General features: G+C 38.3%; 1 protein-coding gene across 2 annotated transcripts in view; it reads right to left on the minus strand.

Annotated features, from left to right (window-relative positions):
- The window catches only part of col11a2 (collagen, type XI, alpha 2), a 76,074-nt gene that overhangs the window by 961 nt on the left and 61,006 nt on the right, over positions 1-14,107 (minus strand). For both annotated transcript variants that reach the window (XM_053637641.1, XM_053637642.1), the window contains 26 exons: positions 10,745-10,942; positions 10,512-10,565; positions 10,313-10,420; positions 10,099-10,206; positions 9,949-10,002; positions 8,461-8,514; positions 8,233-8,340; positions 8,102-8,155; positions 7,950-8,003; positions 7,788-7,841; positions 7,653-7,706; positions 7,394-7,501; positions 7,261-7,314; positions 7,079-7,132; positions 5,599-5,652; positions 5,266-5,319; positions 4,903-5,010; positions 4,624-4,677; positions 4,308-4,469; positions 3,944-3,997; positions 3,822-3,857; positions 3,651-3,704; positions 2,936-3,218; positions 2,692-2,804; positions 2,435-2,503; positions 320-556 (listed from right to left, as the gene is read on the minus strand). In XM_053637641.1, coding sequence (XP_053493616.1) covers positions 320-556; positions 2,435-2,503; positions 2,692-2,804; positions 2,936-3,218; positions 3,651-3,704; positions 3,822-3,857; positions 3,944-3,997; positions 4,308-4,469; positions 4,624-4,677; positions 4,903-5,010; positions 5,266-5,319; positions 5,599-5,652; positions 7,079-7,132; positions 7,261-7,314; positions 7,394-7,501; positions 7,653-7,706; positions 7,788-7,841; positions 7,950-8,003; positions 8,102-8,155; positions 8,233-8,340; positions 8,461-8,514; positions 9,949-10,002; positions 10,099-10,206; positions 10,313-10,420; positions 10,512-10,565; positions 10,745-10,942 — 2,394 coding nt within the window. The remainder of the gene's footprint in view (positions 1-319; positions 557-2,434; positions 2,504-2,691; positions 2,805-2,935; positions 3,219-3,650; positions 3,705-3,821; positions 3,858-3,943; positions 3,998-4,307; positions 4,470-4,623; positions 4,678-4,902; positions 5,011-5,265; positions 5,320-5,598; positions 5,653-7,078; positions 7,133-7,260; positions 7,315-7,393; positions 7,502-7,652; positions 7,707-7,787; positions 7,842-7,949; positions 8,004-8,101; positions 8,156-8,232; positions 8,341-8,460; positions 8,515-9,948; positions 10,003-10,098; positions 10,207-10,312; positions 10,421-10,511; positions 10,566-10,744; positions 10,943-14,107) is intronic.

Raw genomic sequence — 14,107 nt, forward strand, 5'->3', positions numbered from 1 at the left:
TTAAAAAGGTGCCTTTTTTTTCCGTATTTCCCATTTTTACTGTTAAGAATGAGAAAAAGCTGAGAATTCGTTGGTTTTATGGAAATTAAAAAAAAAAAAAAATCAAAACAGATATGGATTGAACAGATGATACACAGATTTATTTACTGATCTGAATCTTGAATACATAAATTTGTTTTCTCCCACTTCTCACATTTGTCTTGAGTGCATTTCAACCAGTTCAGAATGAGGGCAATACACACACACACACACACACACACACACACACACATATAAATACATATATGTATATATATTGGAAATAAAAGGGAAAACTTACAGAACAGCCATCAGTGAGTGCCTTGATATAGGGACTGGTCTCATAACTCAGCTCTTCTTCGTTAGCAGCCAGGAAGCGCAGTGCTCTCTGATATCTGTTGGCAGCAGTGTTATCAGTCCAGGCCACTGAGTGGTGGCAGTGATAGGTGAAGTTTTGATGAGCCCGAATGCTGAGCAACCGCAGGAATCCCAGCTGCACCACTCCCACAGGCTTACCGTCTGCATCCACATAAGAAAGCTGGGGGGGAAAAAAATTAAGATCAGAATAAGTGGAACAAACTAAAATGTCGGTCTCTTCTGCAGATACAGTCGACTCCAGAATTATTGGTACCATTCATAAAAATGAACATATACAGTAAATAACTGAGAATTTTTCCTACAATCTTTCAAACAGCAAAGTTTTCTTAAGCAGTAGCATTTTTTTGAAAACACTGGCCCCCAAAATTAATATTTCGTGATGTCACCCCTGTAGAAACGTGCAATAGGAATCTATTTATTTATTTATTCTTGCTGACTCATTCAATTGTTCTGCAAAAAAGAACCATTTAGTTCTGACCCCCTCAGCTTTTGAGCTAATTTGCATAATATTGCATACTAGCCCTAGGATTTTTTTGGCAAATCTTCACAATTACTTAGCAGAGACTGAACCTTTAAATGATTTTTTTAAAAACATTTTGAAAAGGTTAAGAAAGGCATTAGAAAAGGTTAACATTAAGCTGTCATTAATAAATGATTGAATGATATGTCCCTCTACAGATCCTCTAGTATTGTTTGGAACCTAATGTGTATTAGCCACTTGGGGGCGCTGTTCCTGTTTTTTTTCTACATAAAAACAAGTAAATATCTTGTGATTGCTGCAGGAATGATTCCTAAAACCAAGAAATGAGTTAGCATTTTAGCACTTCCGGCCCAGTCAAGCCCAGACTGCACCTATACTGCACCTTCAAACGTATTGTGTAAATAAAATGGTAAAAATCCCAATTCTCTCAATTTTGATTCCCGGCTGCGACACTATTCACTGCATTAAGCCACAAAAATTTTAACCATTTTGAACCATTTAGAGTCTCTCCAGGATTTTGTGATCGCAGAAATGAATGCAAAATCAAGGACACGCCGCAATATTTGGAGGAGCTTGCAATTTTTCAAAATTAACCCAGATTTGTGACGTGACGTCATCACAACACGCATTCAGCCAAAGCCGTCTTCGTTTCATGTGCATCGCACATGAGTGCAGCTAAAAGGTCCCATTTACCAGCAAACATCACTGCGAAAGACTGCACAAAACAATTCCGTAATTTTTTTTTCCCGCAAAAAAAGCACAAAAAACTCCACAGGATGGCATACTCACTCACAGCAACTCTAGTCAATCATGGGTTTCTGTAAGCTCATGTATGTGGAAGAGTGCAGAAGACACTTTCCATGCGTGTTTCGCTGCCTTGTGATGAAGCATGAAACATTCACATGTCTTGAAGGAAGCACAACCTTCACCCCAGCCTTCACCCTCCCCCGGTTGGTAGCGTTCATATGATAGGGGAGCACTTGCTGGTGGGTGGGAATTGGCAGATGACCAAACTGGGGATTTCTTTTTACATTTGTAAACAATATGGCTACAAATCAATTCCTGTGGCTTAATGAGCTTAATTTACTAAACAACTGTATCTCATGATTGTTTGGATTGATTTGCAAAACGTGAAAAGGCCATTAAAATGCCAAGATTATGTGCTGAGGTCAGTCATAGGGCTGCAGAATAATGCTCAAATATCTGTGCCTCAGGAACTGTAAGACTGATCAAGCTGTAATTTGAAAGTAATCCCCTATTGTTTTCCCATGTGCTTTGAGAGAAAATACTATTATTAATTTTTTTTTTTACTATGCTGATTTTTGTTATATACCAAACCTTATTTAACTGAGTGGCAAATGCTTAATTTTGTGTAATGTTTATTTTATGAAAATAATTGAGTTTTTTTGCATTAATTGTGCAGTTGACTGTAAAACTTTTTGGCTTGTGGTATCAATGCATTGTTAGACAAGGAAATGCTGCTAATCTCTTGGTGGAATTTTGATGACGACCTGATTACTTAGTATCCACCTAGAGATTAGACAAAGAAATGCTTACCTTGCTTCCTTTAGCAAACTGGCTGTACCATGACTCCGGCTTCTCCTTTGACCAATGCTTCATCTTTACCTGAGAGGTTTGAGAAAGAAAATAAGGACCTATTACTTATTTGACATGAATGTAGACATTTGATGAACCTGTACCATAAAAATTATTTTCTGGACCCGAATCCATTACTGTCCATGAACCCCTGGATAATATAGGTTATAGATTTTTTTCCCTCTAGTATATTACATATGCAACCTCCATGCACTTACACTCTCCACTTCTCTGCCAGGATGGAGACATGTCTCTCCACCTGCTGTAAAGTTGCAGTAAACCTTAAAAGAGTCTCGAGCACAGCCCTGGTTTGGATCAATCCAGTATTCACCTGTACAGGGAAAAAAACATAATGTTCCTAGGCAGGGCTACGAAATGCCTGAATATTATTACTTTAACACGAGCAAAAGGAATCACTATTCCCTAGTTAGGTGCCACAATGACAGAATGTGATAAGCATACCATCTTTGTATTCTGATTGACCGAGTTGGAGGTCATGGCATGTGCGGGCTGGGCTTTCCTTTGTTCCAAGTGGGAAACGCATGCTCTCAATCTCAACTTGAAGGGAGTTCAGAGAGCCTAAAATCTCCTCCATGTTTTCTTTGCCGGTCAGAAATCCGGCACCTGTGGCATCAGCTGGGGAATCCTCATCATTCTGAGAGAGTATCTTACTGGCATCGATGGAACGCTTTGACTTTTTCGGGACTGAAATGGGCATGGGTTGGATGACATCACCAGGAGGTCCCTAGGAGGGAGAATTTTTGTGTGCATAACAACAGTGGGTGTGGCAGATGATACAGATGTGATAAAGTGATCAAGTCCTCTTTACAGAGGTGGGTTAGCACAGTGATAATTTTGTGACCATATTTAATTCTGTTTCAATTATTAATTTCGTAGTTGAAATAAATGTCTAGCTAATATAAATGGCAACAAATGTGTGTTTTTTGTCTTCTTGTGTGCTTTTGTGGATGATTTATTGTGAGGATTCTAGGACACAACATTTATATAAGCTAATGTTTTATTGATTCTGTTCATTAGATGTTGTTCAGCACCTTCCACCATCCTACAGTACGTCCTGCTTCTAAGTTGTTTGTTCTAATTTGTTGTAGAGAAATAAGGGTGCTTTCATTCTATATCTTACTCAACACCTAAACTGACAGCCACTAGGTGAACTTACAGGGGGTCCGGGGGGCCCTTGTACACCTTTCTCTCCTTTGGGACCAGCTCCGCCCTGTAACACAGGAAAGGCTTCATGGCATTACCTGATATTATATCACAACTTTGAAGATGTTTGTAGTATTTGTAGTTGTTGATGTTATATCTGCCATAAAGGTTAATAGCTACTCACCATAGTACCCTTTACTCCCTTAATACCCCTCTCGCCCTGTGAAAATGTGAAAAAGTGTCAGATTTAACCTTACACCAATGTATATATTGACTATAAACAAAGTTTTGCCAAGAGATACTCACAGGAAAACCAGCAGGACCAGCAGGGCCCAGAGGGCCGGTACCACCAGACACACCCTGGAACACAGCACAGCAGATGAAATGCAGCATGTGCATATTCAGTCAAACTTATACTCTTCTGTATTACATGTATGGCCAGGTTTGTGTATTCAAATAGAACTGCGTATTCAGAGTTGGCAACTGAATATGGGGACTATAACCTAAAGTTATATTAATACTTACATGGGGAATGTTCATCGTATTCAGAATAGATTTACGCACATATTTAAGTTAATTTTCTGAGCAGCCCGTTGTTGGTTCCTGCCTATATCATGCAAGCAAACGTTGAGGTATGTAAGGTATATGAGGCTGTATAAATGTCACTTACAGTTTCTCCCTTGGGCCCAGTTGATCCATGAGGGCCAGGAATTCCTCTGTCTCCCTTTTCTCCCTGCTCACCTGGAGGTCCAATCAGACCAATCATACCTGTATGTCCCTTTTCACCCTTAGCACCAAAGTCACCACGTAGACCTGCCAAACCTGAAGGACCCTGTGATGGGTAAACAAGGCATGGCATTTCTTTAAATTCACTGACAAGTTTATTTGATACAAACTATTCATAATGTATTTATAATATGTGTTAAAGTATGCAATATACAGTACATCACCAATGCCTATGAGGTTTTAACTGTAGAAAGGCTTACTATGGGTCCAGGAGGTCCTTTCTCACCCGTCAGGCCAGGAGCACCTTGTTCTCCCTTAGAGAAATCAAGGATACATTTTTTTACACTGATGAAACATGTTTGCAGCACAGAAAATGTGATGGTATGTTAGCACAGATGTTTCAGACATTATAGTAAATCTTAGGTGCTTAATCTAATTCATAATATCAAACAAGGCTACTTTCAATTATAAACCAGGTAAAAATAAATAAATAAATAAAATTGTATGTGGCCAGTAAATCAGGGCAGCTGAGAACGTACCACTGAACCGGGCAGGCCTCTCAGACCCTCTGTTCCTGGCTTTCCAGGAGGACCTTGTGGCCCAACAGCGCCTGTCTTTCCTGGAGCCCCAACAGCTCCTGAATTTCCCTGGGGGAAAAAAGTTACAAAGTGAGAAAGAATCAATCAATACTGATATTTACATAAACATATACACTTTAAATAGTTTTATATATAAATTATATATATAAATATATATATATATTTATATTTATAGAAGTTGTAAGAAATTGTGACTCCTCCAGCAACACATAATTAAGCATCTTAAAGAAAAGCTCAACAGCGCTAATGTTTCATAAATGATAATTTCATGAAACTTCAAATGAGATCATAAATATGTTTTACCTTGCTTCCCTTCTCTCCTTCACGGCCTTCAGGTCCTCTTGTGCCTGGTGGCCCCTTAAAAATGATTACATGGGTTTAAGGAAAGCTTACACTTAAACATCGAACACTTACTATCTATGTCAATTATTAAAATTGTATGAAAGGCCAATATCAGACACTTCTTATACATCAGTTTAGCGTCACAGAGCAAAAATTAGCACAAAAAATAAATATTACACACAATGCCACTCAATCCATTGGAAAGGTATAACTATTTAACGGTTACTTATCAGCAAAAAATAATTTGTTATCAGTTTCTTTTTGAAATATAATATTTCCTGTGTATATACATACTCTTTTCCCTGTAGGGCCAGGTGGTCCGTTTTCACCAGGAGGTCCTGGCGAACCCTGAAATGATTACCAGATTGTTTTCAATCAAATAGACATTTACTACATACTGTTAAATATTTGGTTGTAAACAATGATGACAGGACAATTCACAGCACATTAAATCCTTTGTCAGTCAAACAGCCTTGAAATACTTAATTATATTAATATTAAATATGATAGTAAATATTAAAATTCAACATTACAATTAAAATATATTCACTGTGTTTACTGCTGAATCTTTGCGTGATTTTCTGTTAAATATATTTTCCCATCGTTATAATCCATTATTGTTATTGTTCATAAATCACGCAGTGAAGAAATGGATAATGCTGTAAATGTGGATGGACTCACACACTAGATATTTACATATGGCATTCAAAATAAAATGTAAAATTGAACCTTGAAACCTAGTAATGGACAAAATAATAATAAAAAAGGAGCATTTGTAATAAACCAAAACATGGTCTGATGGTCTGGCTTTCAGTTAAATTCCAAGGCTATTATCAGTTCCTCCTTGTTATTCCACCTGTCTGCTCTTATTTTTCCTAACTAACTTATTTCCCCTGCTCTAATGACTACAGTATTAGAAAACTCCGTTGTCTATGTCTCTGTGTTGCTTAAATCAGTGCTAATGTTATTTGTAGTGTTGTTGTATATATTTATTTAAGTTATCTAGGAAGCTTCATGCATGGGCCCTAATTTAGCAAATGCACTCAAATGCATCATCAAAGCATTTTTCCTTTTTGGATCTATAGGAACATTAATGGTTGCAACATTTTTAAGAATTGGGAATTTAAAACTTGCAGATGGTGTACTTGTTTGACCTCTTGGCAAGCGTATGAATGTGCCATGCAGATGTCGTATCTTCCCTATACTGTATCATGCTTACCAGAGCTCCCCTCTTTCCTTAGTAATGCCAGAAAGGGTCATTTCATTGGTCATGATCGCTTGGTGATGAGTAAACCATTCCCTGTATAAATAGTGTCTCAGTAAGTCTATTTTTCTCTTTTCCTTTCCTGTCCTTTCCATGGCCATGTCTTGTTTGTGCAAAGAAAACACTCTCCCTCTCTCTATATGCTACAATGAATTCCTCTGTAATAAAATATTTAAATGCATATCTCAGGTCAGAGTCTTACTCTTTATTTTTCTCTACTACTGCTGCTGTAGATGATGCTGCAGTTTGCCAGTGATATAACACCTAAAGTATGCCCTTACCTATCCAGCCATGAACCATAAAAGAAAGCTGGACACAGGCTCAATATAATCAATTGTACAGTATACTATAAGTATAGTTTCTTCTGCATTGTAGAGCTAGTCAAGCGTTGGTTGATTAAAGTGTCAATCCACTACAAATTGAATTTTTCTTCACACTGATGTCATGTAAAAGTACAGGCACTTGGGTACACTCAATTAACTTCACACATGACAAAAATTTGCCACTTACTGTCTCTCCTTGTTCACCAGCTTCTCCTCGGTCTCCCTTTGCTCCGTCTTGGCCCTAATAAAAGACAAGGTTAAGAAAATGTATTATACAGCTATATAAAAGGCAAAAATCTGTAATTAGGAATTAAATATTGTCATACCAAATACAGAACCAGACCAAATGAAAATGTAATGTGTACTCACTCTAGGCCCAACTTCTCCAGGAGGACCAGGATCACCAGGGAAACCGACAGGACCCTTAAACAGAAAGAAAGAAGTCACTACTGAATCATAGAGTCTACGTATATGTCAGGCTGATTCATACTTTGACACTTACAGGGTTTCCTTTAGGTCCATCATCTCCAATGGGTCCCTTTCCACCTGAAGGACCAGGTGTACCTGGCTGTCCAGCCTCACCTTTCTCACCACGTTCTCCTCTTGGGCCCTGCCATTAAACAATCAAATTGCATTGAAAAAGTGGATTATTATTCAAAGTCTACTGGCAATGAATATCATGAGCAAGAACCTAATTGAAGCAATTATGAATTTGTTAAAAGTTAATCTAAGTAGTAAATTTTAATAAAGATCATTTTTACCTTCTTTCCTGGCTCTCCACCAATACCAGATGGTCCAGATTCACCAGGTTCACCCTGTCGACACATCATTATACATCAGCATATAACTTTAGACATGTGTCTTAATATACAAAAACTATACTCTTTTGTGTTTACCTTCTCCCCACGTGGACCTGGGTTACCCAAACCACCAGGGGGACCTTGAGGACCCTAATTGCCAAAAGACATGTGTTAATGATGATGTCATTGTTAGACAAAATATAATATAATATTGTTAGACAAAATATAATCTGTAATATTTTGTATTAAATTACTCACATCAGCACCATTAGGACCTGCTGGGCCACGGGGTCCAGGAGGTCCAGGAGGACCCTAAAAAGTAGATCACAAAACCAAAAATGATCAACAGAGTTCTATTGGAACAATCCCAACATTTTTCATCACAGCAAGCATAAATCCTCAACACTTACCAATGGTCCGACATCTCCTGTTTCACCCTTCTCTCCTGCTGATCCTGGCAATCCCTAGGTTTAAAATAACTGTCATTGCACTCCTGTATGAAATCTCTGAATGTGTGTGGTCTTGATATTTAGTTTGATACCTGTAGCCCAATAGGGCCTGGAGGACCAGGAAATCCTCTTGTTCCTTCATCTCCTTTAGCACCAAATGCACCTTGCTGACCTCTGGCACCTGTTTCACCATCAGCACCCTAATTAAAAGAAAAATGAATTCAGGCATGAGCTCACAAAAAGGACTTTTTAATAGGTTAATCAAAATACTATTAAATGTTGTATTATTAATTTGATAAATTTGAAAGTGTTATGCTTACAGGAGCACCAGGCTGTCCAAGAGGACCCACCGGCCCAGGTGGGCCAGGAGGACCCTGTCAACAAACAATTATCTAATTACAAAAATAGCAAAACATATACATTGCAATACACTTTGTGCAAAATTGACAAACTATTATAATTTTACAATGTTATGTAAAAAAATATAGCTGCAAGCAGCAATTAAAGAAGTTGCAAATGAACTCAAAGCTGTTGCTCAATATATATGTGGAAAGGTGGGTGTCAATACATAAACGTATGGCTCAGGTGCCCTCACTTCCTATTTGGAGACTTAGACTTAGACTTATAAGGGTAGCTGAGTCAAGTTGCCCCCCCGCCCAATGGTGAGACCAAGGTCTCTCTAAATTGTTTTCTCTCTCTCCCACTTTCAATCCTAATGGTAGTCAGAAAGTCCTCTTTCAAAACATAATGGTACTCAGAAAGTCCTTGTTCAAAACATAATGGTAAATTTGATAAGCCTCTTTTTAAACATCATGGTAATGTAGATGAGCTCTTTTTTAACCCTATTGGTATTGATATCATAGTCTTTCTAAGATATATTGGTTATTTACTGTGTAAATACAGTATAAATACTGGAGCTTGAGCTCCAGGTGTCAGATCACTTCTGAGAATTCTCATCGGTGTGGATCTTGTGTGGTGGAACGGAACCAATAAATCTGGAACTTTGCTTCTTCTCACTCACGGCTGGTGTCTTATTTTTCTATCTCCAACTGGGTTTGCAGATGTGAGTATTTGCTTCTATGTTGAATTTTTAAGTGTCTTCAGGTAATAGGCTAAATTTGAGCCAGCAGTGTCAAGTTCGTTTGTGTGTAATGGGTAACCCATCACATATCAAAAATCTAACATTTTTGTTCGGGTTGGTCTCCTGATGCTTCCAAATTAAATGAAACTTGTAGGAGAAGAATTGAAAAAAAAATTCTGCAAAAAAATAAAATAAAATAAAATAATGGTGGAAAATCTGAGACGCAGAGGAATTTGAAATCGTGTTTCCATGACACCATGTTGCAGAGTTACTATTGTAAATGTAAGTGCAAATTTGCCCTATTGGTGACACTAAAGTGCTTGAGTGGAATACATCAAAATTACTACGAAAGTAGCTGAGACTGTCCTCTATCACTCCAAATTTCATTAAAAAAGTGTATGAAGCATTCTATGGACTCCCATGTTGAAGTATAAAAATAACAAGAAGAAAAAGAAAGCATAAAATTCCAATACGGTGCCTAAACACTTTTGATGCTTGGCCCCCTAATTATGATTGCAGCAAGTATATTTACTTACGTTTACATTTATTCATTTAGCAGACGCTTTTATCCAAAGCGACTTACAAATGAGAAAATACAGGCAAAGCGATATATCAAGCAGAGAACAATACAAGTAGTGCTACCATACAAGAGCCATTAATTGAGTTCTAGAAAAAGCAAAGTGTGCAGAGTAGAGATGTAAGTGAATTTTTTTTTTTTTTTACTTACTTGTTCTCCCTTTGCTCCCTTTGCGCCCTTATGCCCATGCTCTCCAACCTCACCCTGACAGAAGTTAAATCACATAATTTTAAGCACAAACAGCCACTGAAGCCAGGGACTAATGTTTTGATTATGAGTAGAGGTGAATAGGTCCCTGACTTTGTCACCATCCTCTCCTGGAACACCGACAGATCCAGCAGGGCCTGGAAGCCCAACTGGGCCTTGAATGCCATCACGACCAGCTGGGCCAACTGGGCCTTTCTCTCCCTGGAAAATAATTAAATCACATTTAATTAACCATTTGTTTCTGCTTAGTTGAATAATATATTGACATGAATTATTAGATTTCAGTAAATCTGAGCTGGACACTCACAGCCACTCCTTTCTCTCCTGCAACTCCAGGAGGTCCCTGAGGTCCAGGTCTTCCAGGGGGGCCAATGGGGCCAGCTGTGCCTGCCAAGCCTCTCTCACCTGGGGATCCCTACACAGCAATTCCATTTATGTTACTGAGAAATGTACATAAATTTAATCAATGTTTTTTTTTTTGTTAAGGTCTCATTTTAAATACTAACAGCTGGTCCAGGAGGTCCTGCTGGGCCTTCACTTCCTTTCAGTCCAGCACCACCCTATTTAGAAGATAAATAGCTTATGAAGACATCAATCATACAATATTTCTGATTCAGTTGTCATGCAGCCGTGCAGTTCTATATCGAAACATAAAAGCAGGATTCTGCAATCACAATTAATAAAGTTATTCTGAGACATGTCTATGTGATTTCTCTTTCTTTTTGAGTAATTTCCTTACTGGTGTTCCAGGGAGTCCTCTCTCTCCAGGGAAGCCTCTCAATCCAGGAGGTCCATCTTTTCCTGGGCCACCAGGAGGACCAGGATCTCCTTTGGTTCCTTCCTTACCCGAAGGGCCAGGAAGGCCTAGCTCACCTGGTGGTCCAGGGGGTCCGGAGTGGCCCCGCTCTCCCAATGGGCCTGTCTCTCCAGAAGGACCCTACATATAAAAGAATGATAATAGATATGAAAGAATTATATGAAAGAGTGGTTTCTGATTAAGACTGATGTATTGGTACAGAATACCTACAAAAAGAACATTGAGGAATTACTGTACAGAAAATATGAAAAGCCTAAAGTACTATAATATAACATGACCGCCACGTGCAGCAGTGTCTACATTGCGCCAAGTGCGCCATTTATGTTGGGCTACAATTGCTTGTTGTTAGCAAAATGTATAAGCATATTTATGTGTTTTTTTCCTATTGTGTTGAGCCATATAGAAGCAGTATGAATAACAGTATGATAACAGGTATATCTCAATGCCAATAAATAATAACACAGTAACTATAATTATTTTCATGCAATCTATGTTAATTTTGACAGTCAGTATACCTCTTCCTTCTTCAGTAGATATTAGTCAGTACAAGGCTATTAAATGCAATAAGTCATCCATGTACTGCATCTCTCGTATACCTTCTAGTGATATAAATTGCATGTAATTTCTAAGCTTTATGCATGTTATTGGATATGGAGACTCTAAACTGTCATTTTATGTGTCCTTTCAATGTCATTTGTATCATCCAAGTGCTCCATAGTATATACCTTGATAGTATAATGAATGTCTATTTCAATTCCCTACTGCATGTCAGTTGACTGTCAGTATTATAAATCTCAGCTTTAATTCTATTCAGTTTCATTTTACTTACACAGCGCTTTCAACAATAGACATCGTTATAAAGCTGCATTACAGAAAACCTAATATAGATCCATAATGAGTAGCAAGGATAATCTCCCTGAATCAAGGAGTACGTTTTGTGAGCATACTCTAAATGTCATTGAATCATCCAACTAATATGACAGAAACTTGTTTGTAAATTATTTATAGCAGTCCCCGTGGAACCTAACATTTATACAGGAAAGCCAATATTTACCCAATAAGTTTACAGTAGAATTTCAAGATGCAAAACATGTAAACAAAGATTGGCTTTGTTTACATGCAAAGATTATCAGTCTATCAGATATAAATTATTATTCTGAATTATTATTTATTATTAATGTATCCTAAACTGGGCAGTCTGTATGTGATCTTCGTTTATACACATCAAATAATCCAACCCAAAGTTATGCGTGTGCAATGCTTAGTATTGGCATTATTTTTTTTATTATTATTATTATTTTCATCACAGCAAAACCTCACCAGAGTGTGCTTATTGAACAGACAGTGAGAAGAAGAGTTTCTGAGTACATTACAGTTGCTCAGCATTTTATATTTGCCCAACATTCAAAAACAAGGTTGCTCTGGTTGTTAAAAAAAATTATTATTATATATACAGTATCTCACAAAAGTGAGTACACCCCTCACATTTTTATAAATATTTGATTATATCTTTTCATGTGACAACACTGAAGAAATGACACTTTGCTACAATGTAAAGTAGTGAGTGTACAGCTTGTGTAACAGTGTAAATTTGCTGTCCCCTCAAAATAACTCAACACACAGCCATTAATGTATAAACCTCTGGTAACAAAAGTGAGTACACCCCTAAGTGAAAGTGTCCATATTGGGCCCAATTAGCCATTTTCCCTCACCGGTGTCATGTGACTTGTTAGTGTTACAAGGTCTCAGGTGTAAATGGGGCGCAGGTGTGTTAAATTTGGTGTCATCGCTCTCACACTCCCTCCTACTGGTCACTGGAAGTTCAACATGGCACCTCATGGCAAAGAACTCTCTGAGGATCTGAAAAAAAGAATTGTTGCTCTACATAAAGATGGCCTAGGCTATAAGAAGATTGCCAAGACCCTGACACTGAGCTGCAGCATGGTGGCCAAGACCATACAGTGGTTTAGCAGGACAGGTTCCACTCAGAACAGGCCTCGCCATGGTCGACCAAAGAAGTTGAGTGCACATGCTCAGCGTCATATCCAGAGGTTGTCTTTGGGAAATAGACGTATGAGTGCTACCAGCATTGCTGCAGAGATTGAAGGGGTGGGGGATCAGCCTGTCAGTGCTCAGACCATATGCCGCACACTGCATCAAATTGGTCTGCATGGCTGTCATCCCAGAAGGAAGCCTCTTCTAAAGATGATGCACAAGAAAGCCCACAAACAGTTTGCTGAAGACAAACAGCCTAAGGACATGGATTACTAGAACCATGTCCTGTGGTCTGATGAGACCAAGATAAACTTATTTGGGTCAGATGGTGTCAAGCGTGTGTGGCGGCAACCAGGTGAGGAGTACAAAGACAAGTGTGTCTTGCCCACAGTCAAGCATGGTGGTGGAAGTGTCATGGTCTGGGGCTGCATGAGTGCTGCCGGCACTGGGGAGCTACAGTTCATTGAGGGAACCATGAATGCCAACATGTACTGTGACCTACTGAAGCAGACCATGATCAGTATGCAGTATTCCAGCATGATAACAACCCTGAACCCACCACCAAGACGACCACTGCCTTGCTAAAGAAGCTGAGGGTGAAGGTGATGGACTGGCCAAGCATGTCTCCAGACCTAAACCCTATTGAGCCTCTGTGGGGTATCCATAAATGGAAGGTGGAGGAGCACAAGGTCTCTAACATCCACCAGCTCTGTGATGTCATCACGGAGGAGTGGAAGAGGACTCCAGTGGCAACCTGTGAAGCTCTGGTGAACTCCATGCCCAAGAGGGTTAAGGCAGTGCTGGAAAATAATGGTGGCCACACAAAATATTGACACTTTGGGCTCAATTTGGACATTTTCACTTAGGGTGTACTCACTTTTGTTGCCAGCGGTTTAGACATTAATGTCTGTGTGTTGAGTTATTTTGAGGGGACAGCAAATTTACACTGTTACACAAGCTGTACACTCACTACTTTACATTGTAGCAAAGTGTCATTTCTTCAGTGTTGTCATATGAAAAGATATAATCAAATATTTACAAAAATGTGAGGGGTGTACTCACTTTTGTGAGATACTGTGTGTATACATACATATATATATATATATATATATATATATATATATATATATATATATATATATATATATATATATATATATATATATATATCTATATATATGTGTGTGTGTGTGTGTGTGTGTGTGTGTATATATGTATATATATATATATATATATATATATATATATATATATATATATATATATATATATATATATATACACACAAGC

The sequence above is a fragment of the Ictalurus furcatus genome, chromosome 12 (genome assembly GCF_023375685.1).
Source record: "Ictalurus furcatus strain D&B chromosome 12, Billie_1.0, whole genome shotgun sequence".
Taxonomy (NCBI): Eukaryota; Metazoa; Chordata; class Actinopteri; order Siluriformes; family Ictaluridae; genus Ictalurus; species Ictalurus furcatus.